Source organism: Labeo rohita, chromosome 5, assembly GCF_022985175.1.
Source record: "Labeo rohita strain BAU-BD-2019 chromosome 5, IGBB_LRoh.1.0, whole genome shotgun sequence".
NCBI lineage: Eukaryota > Metazoa > Chordata > Actinopteri > Cypriniformes > Cyprinidae > Labeo > Labeo rohita.
This window is the reverse complement of record NC_066873.1, coordinates 36076011-36103584: the sequence shown is the minus strand read 5'-3', so window position 1 is coordinate 36103584 and position 27574 is coordinate 36076011. Positions and strand designations below refer to the sequence as shown.

Below are 27574 nucleotides of genomic sequence, written 5' to 3'. Positions count from 1 at the left end.
AACATTCAAAAGATTTGCTGTTTATAGTTTATCAGTGTATTCAACAACATTTTTTTTAATTTAGTTCAATTTTAGTTTTTTCAGTTACTTTGCGTTATCTTTACAAAAATGTTATTATCAGTAGTTCTTAAATACAAAATGTAACAATGTAAAAAGGTTTGCTAATCAATAGAGTCCATGTACATATAGATCTTAAAGGATCTTAAAAATTCTGTCATTAATTACACTCATGTCGTTCCACTCATGTCATGTCTCTTAACACAAATTAAGATACTTTTAATGAAATTCAACAGCTTAGACAGCAACACAACTGACACGTTCAAATGGCCCAGAAAGGTAGTAAGATTAGTAAGACAAGAAACTCTTGAGTAAAGTCGTTATTTTTGTTTTGTTTGTGCACAAAAAGTATTCTTGTAGCGTCATAAAGTTACGGTTGAACCACTGATGTCACATGAACTTTTTATTTTGATGTCCTTACTAGAGCTGCCTTCGACTAAAGTTTTTTCTGGCCAACTAGTAGTCGTTCATTTTAAGCATTAGCCAAATATTAATCAAACTTTTACTAATAAATTACATAATAATGAGCCTTTAATTGCCTACATGGCTCAATAAGCGCATGCAAAAAAAAAAAGCTAGCAACAACGCACCAGCAGATAAAATTATTATGAATGTGTCAGGGAAAATCAGCAAGGAGACTGCATTAACATTTTAATAATTTATTGATAAACTAGTGCTTTCTTTGTTTTTAGTTTAAGAGACGAAGTCTCCATGTCGGCACAATAGCCTTACAGCTATACATACAGCGTTGTTGCGCTACGGGCGTCCCGTGTTCGAATCCCGACTCGAGGACCTTTTCTCTCTCCCACTTTGCTTCCTGTCCATTCTAATCTGTCCTGTCATAATAAAGGTTGCATAATAAATGGCAAAAATAAATCTTTAAAAAACAAGAAAGAGATGAAGTCTCCACAGTAGTGGATGCGCCTGTATGCATATTTCATATGGATTACATAATCTGAGAATATTTGTTTTCTATTTGAATTGGTTCATTTAAAAGAAGGCATTTCACTCTCTATAGATTTAGATAGCCTATATTTTTCATGTTTTTAAGGCAAGTATGTACAGAGTTTTGAAGTTTCACACTCAAGCTCACAGACTGCATAAAGCGCATTCTGTTTGCTTTCATTATTTTACAAAAGCACAACGTTTCGTTGATATTTCGTTGATGAGTGCATACAAATAAACGTAGTCTTTACAAATTCAAAGGATGTATTACTTTTATCTGTATGACCAAAAACGACTGAGTTTTTTAAGAGCAAGTGGTCGCACTGGCACCTCCATCGGTCATGGAGGTAGCACACTACTGTTCAGCTTCCTCACTCCACGCAGACACTTCAATAGCGCACACTTTTCTAGTTTAACAATAGATCGAGCGGCCACGTAAAATTGCTACTACTTAAACATTTCATATGAAAAGCCATATTTGAGGTTGATGAATGATAGGGGAGCATTTCGATTTCCTGCCCAATATACTATATTATATCATAGACCAGCCATTAACAATCTGTCCGTCACCATGACTTCGCCTCTTCCTGTGGAATTTGTTTTCTGTGACTAAGCGGCTAATAAAATTTTGGTTGACCAAGCCTCTTCTCGTCAACTATTAGGGGGCAGCCCTAGTCCTTACTACCTTTCTGGGCCTTGAACGTGGTAGATGTGTTGCTGTCTATGCAGGGTCAGAAAGGTCTCAGATTTCATCAAAAATATATTAATGTGTTCTGAAGATGAACAAAAGTCAGGTTTGGAACGGCATGAGGGTGAGTAATTAACGACAGAATTTTCATTTTCTATCCCTTTAACTCTATTCATTTTAATTGTTATATAAGGATTTGGGGCGGGGGGGTAAAATACTACAAAAGTGTATGAATAAAGCACACAGACTCATACATACAAGCATATTAACAGAACACACATACACACAGACACGTTCAGTACGTAGACTGGCCTGCTTTCCCTTGGGGCCCAGAGACCAGATGTAGTTCACTCACAATACTACTAAAAATACAGCTCTGACTAACAGAAGAGATTAATTAAAATGAACATGGTTCACAGACTACCCCTCCCTCCCTGTTTGTCTTTCTCTTCCTGTCATTCTCATGTGTGTGGGTGTCCCCTCCTGTTAAAGTCTTTTTCTTTGCTTTCTGTCCTTCTCTGTGTCTCCGCTGGGATTTCACAGAGTCAAATTCAATCAAGGTTAACGTTCGTCTGCATTCAACTCTTGGATCTCCTCTCTGAAAAGCCGAGACTCAAACGAGGACGGCGTCTCTCACCTGGGATGTGAGAGAATACGTCAGGACTCGCAGGTAGGGATTTGAGGCGCACCGAATTCGCGGCTGTGTGTAACAGACCAAAGCGGGTTCCACAGACTGAGCAGATTTTCACAGTGAAAGATTCTTCAGACTTTTTTTTTCGCGAGAATGCTTTTAACCCCTGATACGCAGCTTTATAAAAATACCTCAGGCGGTGAGTTGTCACACGGGAAGTTCGGGATTGAACTCTTCGTAAACACAAGACTTGAAGAGAGTGATGTTGCGACCTCTCAGCTGTGATGGTTTCTACAGACAGGAAAAGGTCAAAAGGTGCGAGAACACGTAAGCCGACAGACTTTGGTCTCTCTGAAGATGGATAAAAGTGTAGGTAAATGAGCAGATGATAATGTTTGGATGGATCACTGAACATTGCAGGTTCGAGGTCTGATCAGGTCTACCGTGCTGCTAATGCTTTGCTGAAAGCTGATGTCAAATAAGGACTGTCTTCACTGTTGTTCCAGTATCAAAAAGATTGCAGCCTTCAATGCCACATAAATCCAAACAAATACTATACTTCAAATGACTTTTAGGCATACAAAAGTTAGAAAAGCTTGCATTTCAGATGTTGTATTCAACCCACCTGCGCTACATATGAAAATGTCAGTAGTTTAAAATAACACTTGACTTAGCTGAGATGTTTAAAGGGATAGGTTTTTTTCATTTTGACATATTATATATATATATATATATATATATTATAAATTACTTTGTCACTAACAAGACCCATAAGAACAAAAAACATGTAATGTCCCTGAATGCAAAAGATCACCCAAGACATTATGCTAAACTTCTCCTTTTGTGTTCCATTGAAGTCACATGGGTTTAAGTAAATGATGACAGGATTTTAATTTTCAGATGCGCTATTCCTTTAAGAATAGTTTCTCTGCACTGATTCCTGTGGTAGTTTACGCATAAAAAGACACACAAATGCTGAAAATGAATATGAATGTGAATATTAAAATGCAAAAGGATATAAGCAGTCATCGGGGCCTTTGCAAGTTAAGCCCCGAAATCTCAAACAAAAAGAAAAAGTGCTTACTCACCCAGCCTAAACTGCACTTCCCACAATTCTCTGATGTGTTTTTAATTTGACTGCTGCTCCAAATATCTGAGGCACCACATTACGCAAGAACAAAAATATAAAAGAGGAAAGAACATGAAAAGAATTCTTTAGACAGAAAGACAGCCACATTAGCTCTGTGCTTCCTCATCACAGCATGGCTAGGCTTTGGGAGAGCAGGAGAGATTGAATTTGGGATTGACTATGTTTTCTTTTCCCGGGGAAGCGTTCCTCTCGCTCTCTGTCGCCTCCAAAGCCATTATGCTGATATTCATGCTATTTATTCCCCTGCCTGGTAACAGCTCTCAAAGGAGCCATGTTGGTCTTCGTAAAAATGAAGTGCTTTTGTCTGTTTATTGACCGTTTAATAAAAACTCAAATTTAAAGAGTACCGCTGACTAGTAATCTTAGCCCACTGATTCGCTCTCTGACTCACGGTATTCTCTCACACATGCACACAGACAACACTTAGCCTGTCTGGCCCGGTTATACCCTTTGGCAAATGGACGAACACACACGCACACACACACACAAACTCACACCAATCTGATCTAATCCAAATGGAGTGGTGAGGATTTCTAACCTCTGATAATGAATGTAATTTCATTTTTATCCCAGGGACCTTCCCTAAGCTGTGCCGGAGTGCCTGAGCTGGTTGATGTATCTGTCGCTTTCACATGTATGCGTACACATACACACACAGAGGATGCCGTGGACTTTCTTAGCACTGGGACTAATCAGTGCTAGTGGCAAACCAATGTGTTTTTTTTCCTGATAATTTACTCACCTCCAGGTCATCTAAGATGTTCATGTCTTTCTATCTTCAGTCGAAAAGAAATTAAGGTTTTTGGGGAAAACATTCCAGGATTTTTCTCCATATAGTGGACTTCAATAAAAGTCAACGGGTTGAAGGTCCAAATTGCAGTTTCATTGCAGCCTCAAATGCACTACACGACCCCAGCCTAGGAATAAGGGTCTTACCTAGCGAAACGATTGGTCATTTTGTAAAAAAAAAAAAAAAAGTATATACTTTTCAACCACAAATGCTCATTTTGCACTAGCTCTGTGATGCGCATCTGCAACCTAACACATTACGTAATCACGCTGGAAAGGTAATGCGTGGTTAGTTCTTTGTCCGTGTACTCCGCTTCAAAAAGGTAGGTTAGAGTGAAAAACTCTAGGGCTGCCCTCGACTGGTCAACTAGTAGTCGTTTATTTTAAGCATTAGTCGACTAATTGCAAGTTACTAATAAACCATTTAAATCATAATAATGAGCTTTTAATTGCCTAAATAGCCTAATAAGCGCTCAAGCGCAAACACAAAGCTCACCACAGCAAACTGACAGAGGTAATGATTATGAATTTGTCAGGGAAAAACAGTAAGGAGAATGCATTAACATTTTAATTATTTATTGATAAACTAGTGTTTTCTTTGTTTTCGGCTTGCAAGATGAATTCGGCGACACTGACTCGTCATCTCCCGCAGTAGTGGTGCACCTGCATGCATGTTTCATATGGATTACATAATCTGAGAATATTTGTTTTCCATTTGAATTGGTTCATTTGAAAGTAGACATTTTGCTCTCTACAGATATTGACACAGATTTTTGATTAATTCTTTTTTTCTTGACACTCACAAGTTCACAGAGGCAGAGACGGCAGAAAGCGCATTTGCTTTCATTATTTTACAAAAGTGCAATGTTTTGTTGTTATTGTGAGCATGCACAAATAAACGTAGAGTCTTTACAGATTCAAAAGATGTACTGATATTATCTGTATGACCAAGAATGATGGAGTATTTTAAAACCAAGTGACCGCACCAGCACCCTCTTTTTTCTGCAACTAATAAAATTTTGGTTGACCAAGCCTCTTCGGTTAGTCGACTATTAGGGGGCAGCCCCAAAAAAATATTTTCAAACTTTTACCTTTTTTTGTAAAGGGCGTTTGACTTTCTTGTTCGCATGGACACAGAGCTAGTGCAAGACAAGCATTTGTGGTTAAAAAGTAAATACATTTTAATTTCTTTTAGAAAATGCCAGATTGTTTCGCAAGATAAGACCCTTATTCCTCGGCTGGGATCGTGTAGAGCCCTTTGAAGCCTCATAGAAACCAGTTTGGACCTTCAGCCCATTGACTGCCACTGAAGTCCACTATATGGGGAAAAATCCTGGAATGTTTTCTCCAAAAAAACTTAATTTCTTTTCGACTGAAGAAAGAAAGACATGAACATCTTGGATGACATGGTGCTGAGTAAATTACCAGGATAAATTTATTCTGGAAGTGAAGTGTATCCTTTAATGGCAGATGATAACACAGGATGGTTGATGTCTGAAACAAATAATACAGCAAATAAGTTACAAACAAATGCGCTGAATTTAAAATATATGCCTGTTTTATACATTATTCACTCAAATATCTGAAAACAAAATATTTGCAGTGTGCAGTCTGTGCTCTCACAGTCTACTGGTTCTATAATGTGAGATGTGCGTGTAGGCAGATGAGGGAGGAAATAAGGAAAAACTCTAAGTCCCTGAGCCCTGCCGGGTTCCAGACAATGCTGTTTTTGGTAAGAGCACCAGAATACATTGCATATCTTGAAATTTAAGCAACTGGGTTTGGCTCAATGACCTAGAAGGAAACTCTCTCCAAACTTGCACACAATGCAAAAAACATGAGGCGTGTGTTTATTAGGGGTGACTGCTAAGGCAGAAATCTCTATTGCTATTCCATATATTTATGTTTTTTTGTTCAAAACCCCTAATGCTAGATATTAAACTGCACTGTTTGTGCCGCAGATATGAATGATACCTCGAAAATAGTGCAGCTCGCTGAGAAGCGTGCTATTCTAAGGAATCAGACCTTGGAAGATGATAAAACATGTGGAAAAAAAATCCTTAGACTTGCATTGAAGGAGGGGCCCAAGCTATATCTAGGGACTGGAATATCAGAGACTTGCAAGTGGGCTCTTTTGACTTGTGCCAGTAAGCAACCACCTAGCAACCGTAAAGCAATACTCTGCCAACCACCCAGAACACCCTAGCATCATGCCGCCAATTTCAGAACTGGAAGACAGCACTAACATTCTGTACAAAAAAAAAAAAAAAAAAAGATAGTTCTATTTTAGGTCTTTGGCGCTGAGAGAGAGGACAAGAAACAGAAAAGGTGTAAATGACACAAGCTGGACTTAAGCGCCACATTTTAAATGACATTAACAGATAAAAAGACAATGAATGATTAAACTGGATGAGGTTTGGGTTGAAAGAAAGGTGAGGAGGCTGAGGAAGAAATTGATGCCTTCCATCTCCTTTCGTTCTTGCTCTTTCGCTGTGTAAACAGAGAAGCTTGCCAGGCTACATTAGCACTCTCTCCAGTTTCAGATTAGCATGAAGGGAAATTACTCACAAACACACTTTTCCAGAGAATTCATGGGTCGGGGATAAAGAGAATCTACACACTGGATGGATGAATAGCGCATGGAGGAGGTGATGAGAGTCCTCAGACTTGTCTTAAGTTACCTCTCTCACTCTCTTAATGTTCAGTGCATTGTTCTACTGTGATTATATGGTTGGGAGTTTGGGGACGCAAAGCTATTTTAGACAATTACACACTCACTGAATGTTGAAAGTAGTACAAGCACTCTGTTTCCCTTTAGAAACACACACATACAAAACTTCACTTTTATATACACACACTTTCACTCACTGTCAAAAGGGAATGTCCCCATCACATACTATGGCCACATTCACACAGCAGCAGAATACGGTTGTCAATACTGTATTTGAGTTCTTAATACGGTTACGTTCACACACAGTACGTGTAACAACCGTATTCTATAACCGAACTCACACGTAATTTTCAGGACTCACAAATGCATTTTCGGAACACACGTGCTGTGTGAACGGAACAGAACTGGACAACTTGTTATCTGTCACGTCATACAATGCGAGAGAGCCGTTCTGTCGCACTAACACATGTCTACAGTGTGCTGCATGCTTTCAAAGGTGCTTTCGGTAACTTACAGTGACGAAGAAATGAGTTGTGTGTCACTTGAAAGTTTTATATCCAGTCTCCACCAGAGCCACTCCCTCCCGTCAGTTTTGCTTTCTTCGCGCAGCTCAAATGCTCTGCTCTCCACTCAAATTTAACCTAATGAATAGCTAGTCTCAGCAACATCACTAAGAGACAGATTGAAGCACTCACGGGTGAACACTGAGCACGAGCCGCATTGAGAACGTTCCGTCAATAACATTGCAACGAACGTTCAGCATGATTTCAGAAACAACAGATTCCAGCGCCAGATCGCATCTTATTTAACAGAAACTAATGTTTTCTCAGCATTAGTACGTCCGTGCCGCGAGATGTTCAAAAAATATTGTGGGGACAATATCGACCCTGGCAAAAAGTGGTGGGGACATGTCCCACCCGTCCCACCCATAAAGTACACCTATGAAATAAGGACTAGATTGCGCTGTGATGTGTAAAAACAATCATGAGGCCGTTGGCGCCCTCTGCAGGCCTTAGTTGTAATGCATAATGTATATTAGCTCCATAGTTCATAATACATGATGTATTTTAACAGTTGTGCTCAATAAAACCATATGATTTGTTGCTTTTGATACTTAATTATTATTGACTCATCCTAATTTTAAAGGCTGCTGTTCACTAACATCTATTTTTATTACCACAAAAAATGAATTAAATTTTATAGGGTCCTATGAAATCCGTTTTATTTCCAAATACAGTTTCTTTTCCATTTTAATTTTTCTATGCTCTGTTTTAGTGATTTTAGAAATCAAAAATCCTGTCTAATTAATTCAGTTTTATTTTTATTTTTACCAAATTACTTTCCTGGATTCCATTTTAATGGTTCCATTAAATTTTAATAATCAAAATCAGCTCCAATTAATTGATTTTATTTTAAAAAAATGAATGTATTATTATTATTATTATTATTATTATTATTATTACTATTATTTTCAGAAATAGTGTGTACATTTTTCTCCTAAATATTTTTGTTTTTGTGGGAAATTAATCGTTTACATTATTTGATTAATCCATAAATTAGTAGATTAGATTATTTGATAATAGATTAATTGATATAAAAATAGTCGTTAGTGGCAGCCCTATATACATATCTTCCATTGCTCTACATAGAGAAAACCATGCAGCTGGCAAAATATGCATTCCATTCTTCTACACACAGCTTCTAACCTTCCCACACACACCTAAAAAAAACACAAACCCTTCCTGATACAAACTAATAGGAGAACCTGTGTGTGTGCATGCATGTAGGTCTTTCAGAGCAGTTTGGAAAGAAACTTGGCTTACTTTAAACCTGCTAAGCAGAAGAAGCAAGAATTATTTTATCAATGATGAGAGACTGTGAAAAAGAAAAACCAGTGAGGATGATTTTCCTCTTTGTGTAAAGGCTTGAGGGAGGAGAGCGGCTGCTCAAAACTAAAAGATTTTGACTCTGATCTATAGAGACGTGAACGAGTCCTGAACAATGATTTTCTCTCTTTCTCAATTTCTTTCACTCTCTTTTCCCTCCCTCTAGAGAGAGACCCATACAGACTGATCTTCAATCTTGCAGTCTGCTTGTAGGGATACTTACAGGTTAAGCCCTGGGCTAAACTTCACTTTACCACAGAGTTCTGGAGGTCCTTTCTGCCCTAACAAGACAGAACAGGTTTAACGAAAAGGAAAGATCAGAGACAGAGAGAAGACAGTGAGCGAAATGTAGAGAGAGTGCATGAGCAAGAGCTGTATGACAGCAAAAAGACAGATAGAGAGAAAGAAGGAGGGACGAAAAAAGGAATGCAGGTGGAAAAAGAGAAGTAGGCAGAAGAGACATAGCACATTTGACTGTAAGTGGAACTCAGTGCTAATAAAACCAACTCTCTTTTCCTGCTTTCTCATTCTTTCTCTCTTTGTACCATCCTTAATTACCTCTCTCAGGAACGGCAAACGAGTAAACAGCACTTAAACAGCCAGCTGGGAGAAATAGAGATATGGAGAGCGGAAAGAACTCTGAGCGGTTTAACAGCGCGTGGATTGAGGAGAGGAGTCCATAAGCGTATGGTGACATTACAGAGATGCAAATGGCCAAAAACAACACATCAGCACAACAATAAACGCTCATTTTTAATAGGGGCCACATAGGTTTTGCTATTGTCAAAGCCCTTGTTTATATCAAAGGAGAAGGGTGGCAGATGGATGACAGCGTTGATGTAAATAACATAATGCAATTATTGTATGCAATTTAATAATAGAAAATATGACACTCATGCAGATTGCTGAAATGACAGAATATAAAACGTAATTATATAATTATGAAAAAACGTAAATTAATTAGCTAGGCTGATAATAACTGCTTTCTATTAAATATATTTTAAAATTTAATTTATTCCTGTGATAGCAAAAAAAAAAAAAAAAAAGTCACACGATCCTGCAGAAATTATTCTAATATGCTGTTTTGGTGTTTATTTATTATTTTTTATAATACATACACACACATGCTAATCAAGGCTGCATTTATTTGATCAAAAATACAGAAAAACTGTAATATTGTGAAATATTATTACAATTTACAATAACAGTGTTCTATTTTAATATACCTTAAAATCTAATTTATTACTGTCACATGATCCTTCAGAAATCATTCTAATATGCTGATTTTTTTAACAGATTTTGTTGCTAAATATTTTTTAACCTTTTTCAGAATACTTTAATAAATAATAAAAAAAAATTAATTAAATTAAAAAGCATTTATTCAAAATAAAAATCCTGTGTAACAATATATATGACTGTTCAAAAGTTTAAAGTCAGAACATTTTTTTTTTCATGAACACTTTTATTCAGCAAGGATGCATTCATTAAAAATGATAGTAAAGACTATTAAAAAAAAATTGTTAAAAAATAATAATAATAATAAATGCTGTTCTTTATAACTTTTTATTCATAAAAGAATCCTGAAAAAATTATCACAGGTTCCAAAAAATATTAAGTATCAAAGTATCAAATCAGCATATTAGAATTATTTCTTAAGGATTGTGTGACACTGTAGAAATGTGTGATGAAAATTCAGCTTTGTATGAAAGGAACAAATTAGAATTTTAAGAGTATTAAAATAGAAAACTGTAATTTTAAATAGTAAGAATATTTCACAATATTACTGTTTTTTGGTTTGTTTGTTTGTTTGTTTGTTTGTATTTTTGACCAAATACTGCCTTGATGGGCATAAGAGACTTCTTTTAAAAAAAAAGTAAAATCTTACTGATCCCAAACTTTTAAACAACACTGTAAATATATATATATTTTTAAATAATTTGGTGGTTATTTATTCATATTTATTATTATTATTATTATTATCATCATCATCATCAATGGTGAAAACTGTTTTTTTCAAAAATTTATCCTAATAAAAATCTTACCGAACCCAAACTTTTGAGCTTAATATTTAAAAATATTATATTAACCTACTATCTAAGTTAGTTCTGAACACTTGTGAGACACATTATAATCCCTATCAGCCTGCCTCATGAATATTAATGAGGTGATGTAACGAACTTGCAGAAAAAGCAGGTAAGTGGGCGCTAGCCATAGCAGAATTACCGCTTGAGCCTTCATTCAGTCCTCTTACCGATGAGACTGGTTCACACCAAGCAAAACAAAACTCTTAAAATATGATGAAATTATACAACACCATTGAAACAACCATCAATCATTTCACAAGGTGTATATTAAATGCTGCCATGTACTTTTAAACAATTGCAGTCTTGGCTACGTGACTATAACTGGCCTCGTACCATCACTTCTAAGATGTTAGTAGACCCACTCAAAGCACTGCTACTTTAAAGAGGTACCACCAGCAGAATTCTGAGTGAAAGCAAATATCACAGGTCTCTTCTACTGCACTTACGTAAAGTTCCCCAAAGATTACACCCCTTTCTGCCTCCTGAAGCAGAGGCTGGAGAAGAGCGAGCGGAGAGGAGAGAGGGAAAGGTAAGTGCTGTAGGTTTGTCTTATCAGAGGAAAGCAGGCGGGGATATCTCTGAGGCCTCGGGGTGAAGGGAAAAACGCTGCTGCCATTTCACCCACAGAAAGTGAGAGAGAGGGGGAGTGAGAAAGCAAAAGAGGGGGGCAAAGAGACAGATGGGTTGTGGCACACACAGGCAGCGCCCGCTGTACCCTCTCCAGTGCCCCTCTGCCATAATGAATAACATTATGGCTGCATGAAATGTCACCGGTCCCAACCCACATCCCCCCCCGCCTACCCCACCTCTCAAGACGAATGGAGCCTCAAAATGTCAGATGTGCATCAATATCATTGTGAGCATGTGTGTGTGTGTGTGTGTTTCCATGTGACGCAAGGAAGTAGATGTTAGCAGAGGTGCATTATTATATACACACACAAGGATGTGACTGTCTCAGGAACAGGTACAGTTAACAGAAATGGAAACAGTTTATCAGAAATTTCCATGGATGGCACAAATCACGCATTACAATCTCTATGATATTTAGGATCATCAGCCACTCCATTAAACACCGTCTCAGTTTTATGTCAGTGTTCACAACATCAAAGGGCTTTTTGCACATGGTATATATTGATAATTGTATGGTAAATGTTTTTGCAATACAATAAAAAAGCATGATCCACTGCTGTGGGACCAGCATGACAGAAATTATATATTAAAGTAGCAAAAAATAAAACTACACAAGTAGTGACAGATCTTTTGTTTCATCTATTGTGACGTACAGCTGAAATATATATCAAAATATATTTTGTAATATATCAAAAAAGAACAAAATGTAGGACTGAAGTTGTTCTATCGAGGGTTTTGGGTTGTGGAGAAGCCGGGTTTAAGCCAACTAAATAATTGGAAAGGTCCAACAAATACATAACCAGAGAGAACTTGGTTGTTCTAAAATCGAGTTATCAATAAAATGTCAAAAAAGTAAGTAAATAAATAAACATATGTATGTATTAATCATTAATCAAGTCTATATAGTCTATAAAATGCATTCACAAAATAAATACCCATCTCATGCCAACTGGAAAATAAAACTGAGAAAAATCTTTTTAGTAAACTTCTGTAAATTTTACAATTTAGTGGAAACAAATACACACACTACTGTTCAAAAGTTTGGGGTCAGCACATTTTTATTGTTTCTATTTTTAAGTTAATAATTAAAAGTTTATTAAAAGTTAATAATAAATACTTTACATTGTTATAAAATATTTATATTTTGAATAAACACTGTACTTTTTAAACTTGTTATTCATGAAAGAATCCTGAAAAAAAAAAAAAAAAAAAAAATCACAGGTTCCAAAAAATATTTGGACTGTTGACTGTTGATATTATCCAACATTGATCATTCTAATAATAAATCCGCATATTAGAATGATTTCTGAAGGATCATGTGACACTTAAGACTGGAGTACAGCTGACAAAAATTCAGCTTTTCATCACAGGAATAAATTCTATTTTAAAGTATGTTAAAATAAAAAACATTATTTTATATTGTAAAAACATTTTGCAATATTACTGGTTTTTTTTCTATATTTTTAATCAAATAAATGCAGCCTTGATAAGCATAAGAGACTTCTTTAAAGACTATTACAAGTCTTACTGACCCCAGTAAGGTAGTGTATATATATATATATATATATATATATATATATATAGTCTATAACATACATGATTAATACATACATATGTTTATTTATTTACTTATTTTTAATCATATACTTTGATGAAAAATTCTTACTGGTTTTGTAAAACAACACCCTTTTTACCTTGCCAAAATCAGCTCTGCAAAAATCATCTCGTTCTAAGGGGTTGTTCCTTTAAATGCAAATGAGCTCTGCTCACCCCACCCCTCTCTTTTCTCTGTGGAATGACGATCTTGTTTACGTTAGCCGCATTTAGCCGCATTTAATCAGTGATGATGTTTTTTGATAATGTTAGGCTGCTTTTAGCCTTATGCTGGAGCTGGTTTCAGGCAATGAAACTAAGTATGTAAATAATTAAATAAATTAGCACGATAATACCATGTATTGGCGATCTCACAGGCTGAGGATAGGAGCCAACACTACTGTAGCATATTATTTACTCACCCTCCATGCATCCTTGGTTTATATGACTTCCTTCTTTCAGACGAATACAATCAGAGTTATATTAAAATTTATCCTGGCACTCCCAAGCTTTAGAACGGCATAGACAGGTATTTCTCCTCATCAGTCTAAAACAAGTCCAATAATATGCATCCATCCATAATAAAAAGTGCCTCACACGGCTCCGGGGGGTTAATAAAAGCCTCCTGTAGTGAATTGATGCGTTTTTGTAAGAAGAAATATCCAAATTTAAAACGTAAGAATCACTTTTATCTAGCTTGCGCTAACAGTTGTACAGGGAAATTTTTGAACCACCCAAAACAGTACACCCCCCAAAACAAAATCAAGACTTTGTAAAAGAGCATAATAGGACCCCTTTAACTTTTTATTTAATAAATAATCCTGAAAAAAGAATCACAGGTTCCAAAAAAAATATTAAGCAACACAACTGTTTCCAACACTAATAATAATACAGCATATTATAATGATTTCTGAAGGATCACGTGACACAAGACTGGAGTAATGATGCTGAAAATTCAGCTTTGCATCACAGGAATAAATTCTATTTTAAAGTACATTAAAATAAAAAACAATGTTTTAAATTGCAATAATATTACTGTTTTGTGTGTTTTACTAAAATAAATGCAGCATTGATGAGCAGAAAAAAATTATTTGAAAAAACATTAAAACTCTTACTGATCCCAAACTTTAGAATGGCAGTGTATGAATATGAAAACATTTCTTTATAGAAGGGCTAAAGAAAATGTAGTACAACTACTGTACATTCTACATGTTTGTGTATTTTTATAAATAAGTTGACATGACTTCATTTGCTTCTTGTTATTCTAACTGGCTAAATGAAATGGTTTTGTTTTTTTCCAATCAAAACTATTCATTACAACAAAACATACAGAGGGTCGTTCATCTGACCAACAACAGAGCGAAACGGAAATTGCCAATGAGAGAGCTCGAAACATACTCTTGCACCATGCAGAATGTTAATTTGTTTCTTTCTATTTTAAGTTGCTTTTATGTCGTGAACAGAGGCATTATTTATCTATTACTGCATCGCGGGCGTACAGAGAGCAGTAAGGTCACGCCAAGCAGACAGACCATCTGACAGAACTTATGCCAGGCAAAGTGATGGAGTGATCTAGTGCCAAGATGAGCTGTACACATATACACACACGGTGCTGTGAGCGCTCCACCCAACTCTGAGCAAAGTCATTTAGGTCTTAACTGTGTGTGTGTGTATCACGGTGCCAAAACTCAGCAGGACAGGCAACATGTTGAGAAGTAATCACCCACTGAGGCCTGCGGTTAACGAGAGCCTCAATCCATCACACACACACACACCTTAGCAGAGGTCGGTGCCTTACAGACAACTAAGGAGCCTTATAAATACATAAAATCCCATACCTACGACATTTCACAGTCCTCCAGCGCTTTAAAATGCTTTGCAGACCACTACACAAGTGCTCTCTAGAGGCACGGCAAATACTGTCACGTCGAGTGGTCTTCACCACAGCACAATGACTTCACGGTTGACACTTCTGTGTGGAGGCCATTGTATTTTGTTTTAATATTTTCACCCATCCTATTATAAAGAGAGCTGTTTTTCTTTCTGCGACAGAGTTGGCCTGAAAGCCTTATCCGGTGATCTCTCTACGGTAAAATAATTTGAGAAACATTTCATTTCCCCCCGAAAATGGAGCAGCTTCTTTATTGCCCTCAGAGCTTATATTTGATTACAGATTACAGATTTCATCCATCCTCCCTCGTTTCTGTCATCTCATTACTTGTTTTTCTCCTTCGCATCTCTTAACCCTCTGGGCCTCTTCCGTCATTTTTGACCGAAAAAAATTATATTTTGAAATTTTAAAAATCGTAGCTTCATCAGAATGAGATGACACTTGGTGACTTTTGTTGCATTAGCTATGTGAACGCACAAAAAAATCATGGACATGATTCAGATATGTTAAATGGCCACAAAAAAAAAAGTCACACAATTGGTTCCTTCGCGGTCAAAAATGACCGACATTAATGGGAAATGAACGGGAAATACAAAAAAATACAAAAACTCAGAGAATCTTTTGGTGGCACCAACTACAAATCAGCCGCTGTGCAGAAAAAAAGTGCATAGCAATCACTCTAGAATATCACAAGTGCAAAATAGACACCCACGCACGCACACACACAGAAACACACACAGACACACATAGAAATGAACTGATAAAAATGCAGCAGAGCAAATTTTGAGAATATGTGAAATAAAATAAATAAATGAAAAAATACAAAAGAGTCTCTCTCACAAACACACACACACACTCAGAAATTAACTGGTAAGACTGCAACAGAGCAAATTTTGAGAATATGTGAGATGGGGAGAGCAGTTTAGTTGTAAAATAACTACAGTTAATATGTAAATTGTTACAGTTATTTTTTTTATGTTTATTTAGATTTTTTTAAAACTCTTTTTCTTTAATTACAGTTTGATAATTATTGTTTTTAGCAATGTTCCTGATATCTGCGTAACAGTAATGCTCCTATGTGTTCCCTTTCTGACAAAATGTTAATATTTGATTGTAATCATATTGCAACCTGATATTTACCTTACTAAAAATATCTAAACCTTGACAAAAGTAGTCTTTTAGAATGTCTAAATGTATATCTAAAAGCAAAACCTAATAAAATATTTAAAAAAAAACAATGGTAATCCAAAAGCCTCTGTATATAAGTATAATATGTATATAGGGAGCTATACAGGAGCTTACATGACATTACGCAAGTTTTTATTTTTTAATGACACCAAATGGCACAATTCTCACTTTTTTTTTTTTTTAAAAAAAAAGGATTTTAAATACATTCACTCTGTTTTATTGTGTAATGTTGTATTTATTAAAAAATAATACGAAATAATTCTATAAATAAATTTATATTAATTTTAATGGGAAAAAATAGCTCATTAAACTTGTATAAATATTGCATATTGTCATACAAACCCCTCAAAATTCTAAATAATAATCAAAAAATATTATTGCACAAAAATATTTTACAACAATTTTCCTGAAAAAAAACCCCAAAAAGTTACATTTCAAGGCTTCGGTCACTTTTGACCGCAAAGGAGCCAAGTGTGACTCCTAAACGAAGAATCCCAGAGGGTTAAATAGATCATTGCTTATTTTATTTCTATTTCCTTTCACCCTATAACAGCTCATTATCCCTCCCCCCTTCGTCTTTTCTTCAGATACTCTGCTTCGCTCAACACTGTCATCTCTATCTGAGGTCATCAGTACGATAGAGTTCAGGTAAACACTGACAGAATCACACTTCCTCCCAATTTGCATAATGAGGCCTATTTGACTCTAATTATCCTAACAAGTAGCATCACCCCTAAGCCTCTCATCACCCTCTTAATGAGCGTTAATTATTCCATCTACACAAACAAGAGCCACCTCTAACACCTCCAGTATCCTCTTTTTTCCCCCCCTTCACTCTCCCTTTCTCACATCATCACAGTAGAAAGCACCAAGCCCAATCGATAGAGAAAATTGCCATAGTGAGAAAGAAAAAGAGAATGATAGCCAACTAGTAACACAAAAGTGCAACTCTAATTTCCAGAGCCGATACCATATGGCTACAATACATCCAAAAGTCAGCGCGAGAATATGGGGAGTCTAGCTGATGGTAATGCCGATAATTTCTCAGGCGTTCTGAGGGCATGTACGTGTTAAATGAACTGCTGGCCGAAAGTCTTTAATGACAGAGAAATACGTTCCAGTAGCCTGCAAATAGATGGAGAAGAAAAAGCAAGTTTTCTAGAAAACAAAAGAATAAAATAGAGATATGCACATAAGGGCCATTCTACAGAATTGGTGCAAACTGCTGTCCCACAACCAAAAATCTTAGATCTATTATCTATTGAATCTATTGAATCACACAATAATATTTAAATATTAGTAAGCTTAACATACATAAAATCATCATTTATTAGGTACTTTCAGTTGGGAGGTGACTGTCCAGAACCCTAACCCCTAACTTAAGAAAATTATATTGAAATAACTTTTGTGTTTTTTTTCCATTGTTGTTTTTAAAAGTATCTTTCTTTTAAAAAGTGAAGTTCAAAAAAAAAAATATTTTCTTTGTAAAATTTGAAACTTTATGTAAAAAGTGTCCCGCATTTTTCATGTCACTATTGAAACTGTGTACACTGTAAGCCCGGATTTTGTATCTAATTAAACCATTTAATTACAATTGAACACAATATTTAAGTTTTACTGCATTGCTTATAAAATATAAGTAGATTCTACTAATTTGTAGACATATTTGAACCTGTGAATAAACTTAAGTTAAATTAACTCGTATTATGAAATTTATCTCCTGACCACGCCTCCTTCACCGGTGCTGCGAGTAACAGCGCCATTTTGTCACTGTGATTGTGTATGAATTTAAGCTGTGGATGAATGTGGAAATTTAGATTTAGATAGTTCTATTGGCATTGTTTTCCGCCATTTATCTTTTATCACGTCCCTCGAGAAACTCTTTGTGATCGGCAAAAGTTGTTGTTCGTCTAAACGACGGGACATTTCTCATCCGTTGATAGCTAGTGTTCTCACTCGCCTGCGCTTGAACCCCTGACTGGCGAGTTCGACTAACATTTTTTGCCTTTTTCTTTCAATGATTTCTTTTTCACTCGAGGAGCTGTTGTTTGTGAGGAGTGTAAATTTAGTTTTACTCATACAGTAGCCGCGATTCCAGCCGAGGAGCGACAAAGGTGGAGCTAATATGGTGAGTGCAGTACGTTAATGTACCACGTTTAATTTAGACATGGCTATTGTTTGAAAGCGTAAGTTTTCGTTAATTAGCGGTATAAATACAAAGGCGGATGAATATACTTTTGTTCTATCTAGGTTCAGAGTCCTCTTAACGACTATCTTGTTTTGGAAGAAAGAAGAAATGGAAGAGATGCTTTGAAAGTGTAAGTATGATCCTAATAACTGATAAGAGAGCACTGCTATTTACACATTTTCCTCCTGGTTTCACAGACAAGGCTTAAGGCCAGTCTCAGAATAAAATAACATGTTTAATAACATGACAAGGAGTCTTTACTGAAAATACCTTGTAATGACATATTTTAAAATATGTCAGTGCCATTTTTCTTTTCTCAAGATGCACACCAGTAAAGTTTTTAAGGTGTTTTTATAAAAGCTATTTAAGTATCTTAATTTAACTAAGGCCTAGTCCTGGCTTAAGCTAAGCCCTGTCTGTGAAGCCCTGTCTGTGAAACCCTGTCTCTTTGTTCAAACATGGAATTATTCAAGAACAAAACAATTTCCTTGTTCACATTTATGCCACCTTCACACCAAAGTTCAAGATCAACTGTATGTCGTGGGTTAACTGAGACCTGTTCTGAGGATGATCACTTTGACTAGCACAGTGTGTGTCAGAAGATTATTCATAATGATGATGGTGTGAGTCTGTCCTGCACTCATTCCTGTTGTTTACAAGCTTTCCTGAATAACACCGATCTTCCTGACCATATGCCAGTAGTGTTTGTATGTGGATTTTACTTTAAATATTCTGTAGATGTACAATTAAACGTAAACCCTAAAGTCTAATTACCATCTGTAAACTGGAAATTTTCTGAGAGCTGTACCACCTAACCACTGTATCTGACTGCTCCAGATTAATTTAGACATTGATAGTGTTGCCATAGAAAAGCGCAATTCCCAGTCTATTGACATGAACAGCTCACAAGCTGAACATCACAATGTTGTCCTCTCAGAATTAAAGTAATTATGACATGGTGTGAAGGCAGCATATGACTTTGAGTATTTAACAACAGCATTGTCTAACTGACTTGATAATGTATTTGTCGTTCTGTTTCTTCCTCTGTTAGGAGGCAGCTGACAAGACAGACTTCAGTAAGAATCCTCAGCGTTGATCAAGAAAGTTCACAGCTCACCTCATCTAGAGTGGGAATCATCTTGGAAGAAAGCTTGGTAATGGATGAACTGACCAATCTCAGGCCTTCTATGTCCATTGTTTTCAGACTGATTTCCCTGCCTACACCTGGACTATCCTAAGTGTATGAAAAGTATTTTATATTTTTTGTCGGGAAAAGGTGAGCTGACACCTAAAATTCAGTATTGCCAATATAGTGAAATCAGAGTGTGGAAAAAACATATTGTTTTGATGCTGTTTGTTGCGATTCTGAGGAAAACTTGTTTGTGTGCTTAACGATAAGTTAATTTGTTGAACTAGTATCTTTTTGAACTTTTTTTTTTTTTCTCCCATGTTTTATGGGGAAATGTTTTCAGGATATGAAAAAATGGTTTTGTTGTGTTTTCAATTGAATATTTGTAATTGAATTGATTTAAAATAAAAGGGAAAATTGCATTAATGTTCCTTTATTTGTTTGCTTTTTTCTTAATTTTCTAGGTTAACAAATTGGAAAAATAAAACATTTGATATAGATTTAACTTGGAAATTAGTATATTTGACTTAAATATAATAGTTATAATAATTGCAAATGAAATGATGTTACAAAACATTTTAAGTTAAATGAAATGACCTTTGTAATTCATATTACAAAACATTTTAAGTTAAATAAACTTTACATTACTTAAATTTTTTAGGGCAACCAGTTTCCTCCAATTTTTTAAGTAAATTCAACTTATCCGGGTTTAGAGTGTATGACAAATGCTTTTATGAGAAATAACTGCACAATTACTATACCTTGGATACTATATAATTTGCAAACATTCAAAAAAAAATCTTTTTTTTTGTGAATTATTAAACTTTATGTTAAAAGTGTCCCGCATTTTTCATGTCACTATCAAAACCGTGTACGGTTTAGTCTATTGGCCGAGACTGATTTTAACTAAAACCATAAATTTATGATCAGGAAATATTCCTGTGTCCCCTCTCTCATGGCTACAACGAGCAAGTAAATAGGTCTCATCATTTTGAGATAAATGTGTTCAAAAGTCTGAAAAATCTGTGTGTAACTTTAATGAACACCACTACCGAACATCTTTTTTCTGCAATTAAGCACTTTTTGGGAGTTATTCCATAACATTTAGTTTTTATATGTATACCACTGCTTAGAACTGTGCTAGCTAACCATGTGCTGATTAGCATCTTTGCAAGAAACATTTGGTGGAGTTTCAGAAGTGACATCTTTGTTTTATGGGTGTTATTCCATAGACTTTTCACTACCAAAAGGAACACATAATTTTCATTTTGTGGGAAATATACCAAATTTTAGTACAGTTATGCAATTTTTTTGTACTTTAGTATGTTTTGGAAGTGTTTTAGGATGCGAGTTAAAATTCTGTAATGTGAAGTATACTGAATTACCAACCAAGATGTTATGATAGTTTTTGGTTCAGTGTATATTCAAACTAGGGTTGTGCCGATAGACGATAGTATCATGTATCGACGATGGTCAGAGATATCGCCTGTTGTTGATGCCTTTGACGATAGCAAGACGATTATTATTACTTTCCGTCAAAAATAGACTAACTTTAGCGATGTAGTGCAGAGAGCCGCTTCTGGGGCGCTTCAGAAACTTGCCGCGAGGTGGCTGGTATAAACACAAAGGCATAAATCACGATGAGCGGGAGGGGGTGTTTCGGGTGAGAAGCATGCAACTGTGATTGCGTGCAGTTGCTTTCTTATGTGCACTGTTTTCCAGTTTTACTTTCACTTTTGAAATCGATCCCGTTCAGCAAGAAGGGGAGAGGATGGAAAAGGGGGGCAGAGTAACTCATTTTGGGGGGAAAGGCCCCCCTTTGCGCCACAGATGTGTGGAGTGTAAATAAGGGGTACGAAATTTAGTCATCATACAGTGATGTAACTATTGTATTCACTTATGGTAAACTCACGCCAGGCTAGGCTAGTCAGTGATGATGTTCTGTGATAACGTAGGCTAAGTGTTCTTTGCTCTTTTTCTGTAGCTGCTTTTTGAATAACTAAGGAAATTGAAGCATTAGTAACTTACAATGTTTCTATTCAATTGTTATCATGTTAAACACAAATTAAGTCATATTGAAAACATTGCTAGTGTTGGTTCATTTGCCAGCAATGAAACTAAGTAAGTAATGATTAAATAAATTAGCACAATAATATTGTGTATCGGCGATCTCACAGGCTGACGATAAGACGATATGAAAATTGAGCATATCACCCAACACTAATTCAAACTAATGAATCCTTAACTTTAAAATCAGTATGGTTCACTTTTTACCTTTTACAAAGAAAAATTGGATTCAGAATACAACAAATCTCATAAATTACACTTGAAATGTTGTTAAAAATGTAATTGTTGTGCATTTACCTCTGAAATAAAAGAAAAATAGCAAAAAAAAAAATAAATAAATATATATATATATATATATATATATATATATATACAATCTAGGTGTAAACAAAATCTCAATAGGTCAATATAACCCTTCTAATTAAATTATTATTGCTGTGTTTTCCGTAGTGACAAATTCGGGTAGAGGATAAATGTTGCAAAACTTTCTGAAAATACAATATGAGAATTAACTGCACAATTATAATAAATGTGTACCTTGGGTATTATACAATTTGCATAAAAACTATTTATTTTGGAAAAAGACGTTTTCAACTCTGACTTTGAACCAATTCTGTAGAACGCCCCATAAATAAATGTATTCATGTCTTCTTTATCAATCCATCGAATCTTGCTTCTGCTGCCAATTTGTATCACAATCTGCTTTTCTTTGTCAGTCTAGCTTTGTATTTACCCACATGCCCTTCCCTAATGCAAAAATCTCCTTCACAAAGTCACAGAATGAGTGAATGAAATAATAAAAGTAAAGCGGGAGCCCGTGTGTGTTCTCACCGCCATACGCAAATTCCTAGTCCCACGGTACAGTCATGCTCCAATGATCTAATGATTTTTTTCCCCTCCTCTTCATTCTTCCTTTCTGAATCCGACTGAAATCAATTTGCTGAGATGAAAGTTTTCAATTTTATTACGTTTGCAAAATGGGAACCCGCTAACTGGTCTTTCTGCAGTTGTAATGGGAAATCATTTCCGTCTTAGCAAACTTCTTTCACTCTGCCTCCGAGGGTTAAAAGTGACAGAATCGCATTTAAGTATTTCGTATGGGAACACAACGGAGGATTTCGAAGGCAACATTTACCTTTCGACAACGCTTCTTTGTTCGGGGTTATAGAGCCGTCTTGGAAGCGGGGCTATCAAAACTGATGAAATTTCATGCAGTCACGTCTAAGAAATTGAAAGGAGAAAAATAGAGGGGGAAATGAGGAAAGAAAGGCGGGGGGGAGACAGAGAGAAAGAAATCTCTCCTTTGGGAGTTTTATTGTCTTCCTCTGGGTCATTATCTCAATTAAAAACATAGAAGATAATGATCACAGTCATTACTTTCACTCATCTGCCCCCCTCCCGTCCACTATCCCTCTTTTCTCTCTGGATGCCAATCTGTGGGGAAATATCTTCTTGATTACCCCTCTTTGGCTATGGATTATTAAAAGCACACTCTTGCAGCTCGCACTTCTAGCTGTGAATCTCGAATTTATCCTGACGAATTTTAAGGAACAAAGCAAGAATGCACTATTTATTGCTTTGCTAGAAAGTTTGTCAGCAAGAAAACCCACCAAGGGAGTGTGTGTCTGTGCGCATAAGCATGCCTGAATGCCTGTGTGTGTTTGTATGAACGAGCAGAGAGAGAGCGAAAGAGATTTAGGCTTCACAGTCTCCCTAGAGCAAATCATCTCCCTGGTGTCAGCCAACCCTCAAACATATGGGCCCCTTGCTCGGCCTGGCTCGCAGACACGGCCAATGTGTGTGTGTGCTGTGTTTGACAGCCTGATAGTCTGACAGTTTTAATAACACCTCTGGTTTTGTTACAACTGTTCAGACCTGCGGTTGAGCCCCGAAACACGCAGATATCTGCCCTCAGACGCCGAAGGGAGGGGAAAAGCTGAACTCGAGAGATGTTTCACAGTCAGTTTTCGCACAGCTAGGAAAATGAGCTCCAAGCCCTACTTGGAAGACAGTCCTTCGGTAAACATCCATCTGCTTTTGTCAATTAAGCTCCTAAAACTCCCTGAAGCAACAAAAACCTTTCATCCTGCAGATTTATTGACGGCGTCGTTGAGAACAGGTGCGTTTTCGGGCCTTCAATTGCAGACAAATTGCAAATTTGCTGTAACTCACTCACAGATCTGTCTCCTCAGTCATCAAACACTGGCACATCACACAGACACATGCACATTATAAGCTGTTTTCTGCTTCTTGATTCCATTCCTCATATGCTGCGCAATGCACAGTCCATCCTGCTAATATAGCAGAAAAAACAGAAATAAATCAAAATGGCACTTTCGTAATCATACGGACAGCCACTAACCTGCAAACACAAATCTGTGAATATTCCTGTGGATATTGCACAGTTCACCGGACACAATTCCATGCATTTAAACCACATGCTGTCTGAACTTGAAAGTGATGTACTCTTTGCATGCAGTCCATTACACACAGCAGTATGAGGCCACGATTGCTGGGAAGGAGGCTGCACGGAAAAAAAAAAAACAGTAATGATGATGATGACAGTTTCAGTGCTTGATCAGCAAGTGCTGTCTCCAGAGTCAACATCTCTGATACCATCCAAGCCCTCACACACTTGGACAAACTTGTCAACCCTCGCCTTGGAAGATCTTCTAATTTTGCAATCCCCCACACTTTCTGTCTGTCTCTATCTCACCCCCACAGCCTAATTGTTTGTTTGTATGACATGTCCAGTTTCAGACTTGCTGGGATAGTAGAAGTAAAAATAGATGTGAAGGCCACTGTGGGTCCTCAGCTGGAGAGGATGAATAAAAACAGCACGCTGCTGGGACACAAGTCTGCTCATTTCATCACTGTCTCTTGCTTCTGTGGACAGTGAAGATAGGGTGGCTCACCTTTAGCACAGCAAATGTCTTTGTATGTATTCAGCACTCACGGAAATATAACGGTACTGCCCACATAAATATTTAAAATGCTAAAAAATAAAAAGCATCTATGTACCACATAAGCCCATTTAACAAGCTATTAATGACAGAAAAAAATACTCTTGTGAAAAGAAATTAACCTTACTTTCATTTGCACCGCAGAATGCGTTTATTATTAGATTCAATATCTTACGCATCATAATCTTGCATAAAAATGCCTTAAAATAAAACGATGATAAACAGCTCTTCCTAAATGTCCGATAAACGTGCCTGTGTGACTATCACAAAACTGTTGTTTCCACGCGGTATTTCGTGCAAGACGCTTCAATCATCCTATTTCTACATCTCTGTCTTGCTAGCTAACTACATGCATGCATAATTCATGATAAGACTGCAAAACAACAAGGTGAGAAACCAACATTTCTATTATTTATACGCTTGGCACAACAAAACCACACCGCTGCTGTCGCTGCGCGCCACAGTCTCTTCCAAACGACCAAACGCAAGAGCCACTTACCACAGAAGTGTGTGTATTCATCTATAAATATTTCAAGTGTAAATTAAGATGTTAAAATGGGTCAAGTGGAATAGGGAGCAGCCTGCACCAACTTTTTATGCATTCGCGCTAAAGACGTGAAAGCGCACTGGCTTGAGCTTAAAAACAAACAGTTGTTTGAATACACGAAGGATGCTTGTTTTTTTATCATGCTCGTTTAATTTACTCTGCACGATTTGCGATCTCGCAACAAGTTTTGGATGTGCGTAAATGTTACTTTACCTCCGTGGAGAGACGCGACGAGGAGCGCTTGCAGTAACGCCATCCGCGCAGCGATCATCTTTGGCTTTCTGGGTAGTAGTATATTGTTCAAAAACGACATTATGAATAGTCTAGTTTGTGAAGTTGTTGAATAAATAACATAATCCTGTGAAAAGTCATGTGAGAATGTAACTGGTTCGATAGCAGACTGGCGTTGTTGCGGTCCCCAAAAATCCGTGTCCTTTAACTATCACCAAAATTCCGTTGGAAACGCGAATCAAACCCGTCACTAAAGTGATAAAGCGTTATTATAAGCCAGGGAAAGTCACTGTCATTGTTCCTCTGGTGTTATTATCCCTTCAATACATAAAGTTTAAAACACAAGTGTAGAGGTCCGGACCGGTGGCGTTATGAAGTTGGAGGTGTTCTCCGTGCGAGCTCGTGGGTAGACGCGCGTCCTAAGAATCCGTCTCTTGGCGCACGAGAGCGCAAAACCACCGGCGGTCGCTGCTGACTCTCTCTGAAATGTTCCCATCGCTCCTGTGACGCTGCTTTTGCGTTAACATGTCTGATTTTTATCTGCGCTTTGCCTAAATGAACTTACTCGTGTAGTTCTCCTGAGACAGAAAGGCCAACAGTCAAGCTGGTACTCCAGCGCTAAGAGCGGGAAGCGTGTGAAGAAGAGGCACAAATGAGTGAAATCTTAGCCAGCCAATGAGGTTTTCCGACAGAACAGGTGCACTAAAAGGAGAGCCAATCACAAGCAGGGAAAACCCCTCATCCTTGCAACCAAGAAGGCAGATAGATTAACAAAAAAACATTTTAATTTTACAAACCGCATTTTACGCACTGTTGTAATGTTTCATAAAAGTTAGGAAAACAGATATATAAAGCTTATACGCACAACATAAGTCTTCCAAGACATGAAAAGCTTGGAATTTAGATGTTAAATTTGATTTATGGCTGTACAAATGTGACTTTGGTTTCACTTTGGCTTCATATTAACATTCTGACAGGCTTAAAATAAATGTACGTTTTACCTACTGAAACAAAGAAAACATAATAAAGCAACTAAAATTGGTTTGCTGATCTTAGCTGTTTTAAGACGGTCTCCCAGACTGATTTAGTTGTCTTGACGAGCTTAAAATGCTCCGAATCACTCAAAACCAGTCAACAAACCAAAGTAATGGCCAGTAAATTACTTAGGTTGGTTTTAGCATTTTTTTTCCCCCACACTATAAATTCCCGCAGTATATGCATTTCGTGAAAATCAAACTTATGACCTTGGCTACAGGTAGGCTATGTAAAATAAAGTACTTTAGGATATATTTTAAGTATGAGGAAAAGTCTATTAATGGGAGCCTCAGCATGAGTAAGTGTGAGTCTCTGATCAAACAGAGGAGCAATAGGGACCCCTAGTGAGGACTAACTGAATAGGTTGTCTCTGTGTGTGGTCTACGTGGCAGGAGCAATGCAAGATTTGAAATGTCCTACCACTTTCCTGTTTTAATCCATGCATTTAATGTTTTAATTTGTGAAGAAAGAAAATAATACATAACAAAACATGATTTGAAATAATGTATTGTAAATAAAGCACTCCTGATATCCACCAAGACAAATGCATTTGTACACACTGTCCCCCTTCTTTTGGTTAAATGCAAAACTAATTCATTTAAAAATGAGGCCTGTTAACTCCTTATCTGCCTTTCTGATGATTACAGGAGCTGTTTTTTTCGACCATGCTTTTTTTCTTTGGCAAGCGGAATATTTCCAGCTATTGAGTGCGTGAATGATGAATGCAGCAAGTGAATCCGATGCATTCTGTTTTCTCCCGAATCTAATCGCCAAGCCCAGCTTTTGGGATTGATGTTTTTTGGCCCAGATTTTTGAATGCACCACATTGTGCATTTAGAACAAATACCACTTGGTCTCTTGTATCTCTCCCTCTCCCTTTTTTTGTCTTCTTACCCTATTCCTCTACTATATGCGTACACACTAGCACACAAACATCCTTAACCCTCAGAGACCCAAGCACTGATATTCATGATATATATAGGAAAATTGCAAAGCTGAGCATTTAGGGCTGTGAAATTTCACAGTTCAGCATTCAACATTAATATATTTCAAACTGTAAAGTTATAGTCATGAAAAGATAAAAAATTTCACTGTTTGACCATTTAAATTAAATCATATCAAATATATATATATATATATATATATTTTGTTTCATATCAAAAGTAACACAAAACCTAGCCTACTGCTATTTATTGGAAGGAAGACTAACT

General features: G+C 36.6%; 1 protein-coding gene and 1 long non-coding RNA gene across 2 annotated transcripts in view; one reads left to right on the top strand and one right to left on the bottom strand.

Annotated features, from left to right (window-relative positions):
- Window positions 1-25948, bottom strand: part of si:dkey-215k6.1 (transmembrane protein 132C) — a 245291-nt gene extending 219343 nt beyond the window's left edge. The window contains exon 1 of the mRNA XM_051110577.1: window positions 25311-25948. Coding sequence (XP_050966534.1) covers window positions 25311-25410 — 100 coding nt within the window. The 5' untranslated portion in view covers window positions 25411-25948. The remainder of the gene's footprint in view (window positions 1-25310) is intronic.
- LOC127165708 (uncharacterized) lies at window positions 17760-19956 on the top strand. Its single transcript, XR_007827805.1, has 3 exons — window positions 17760-18331; window positions 18454-18521; window positions 19443-19956. It is a non-coding gene; the product is annotated as an uncharacterized LOC127165708 (long non-coding RNA).
- Window positions 25949-27574: the final 1626 nt, after the last annotated feature.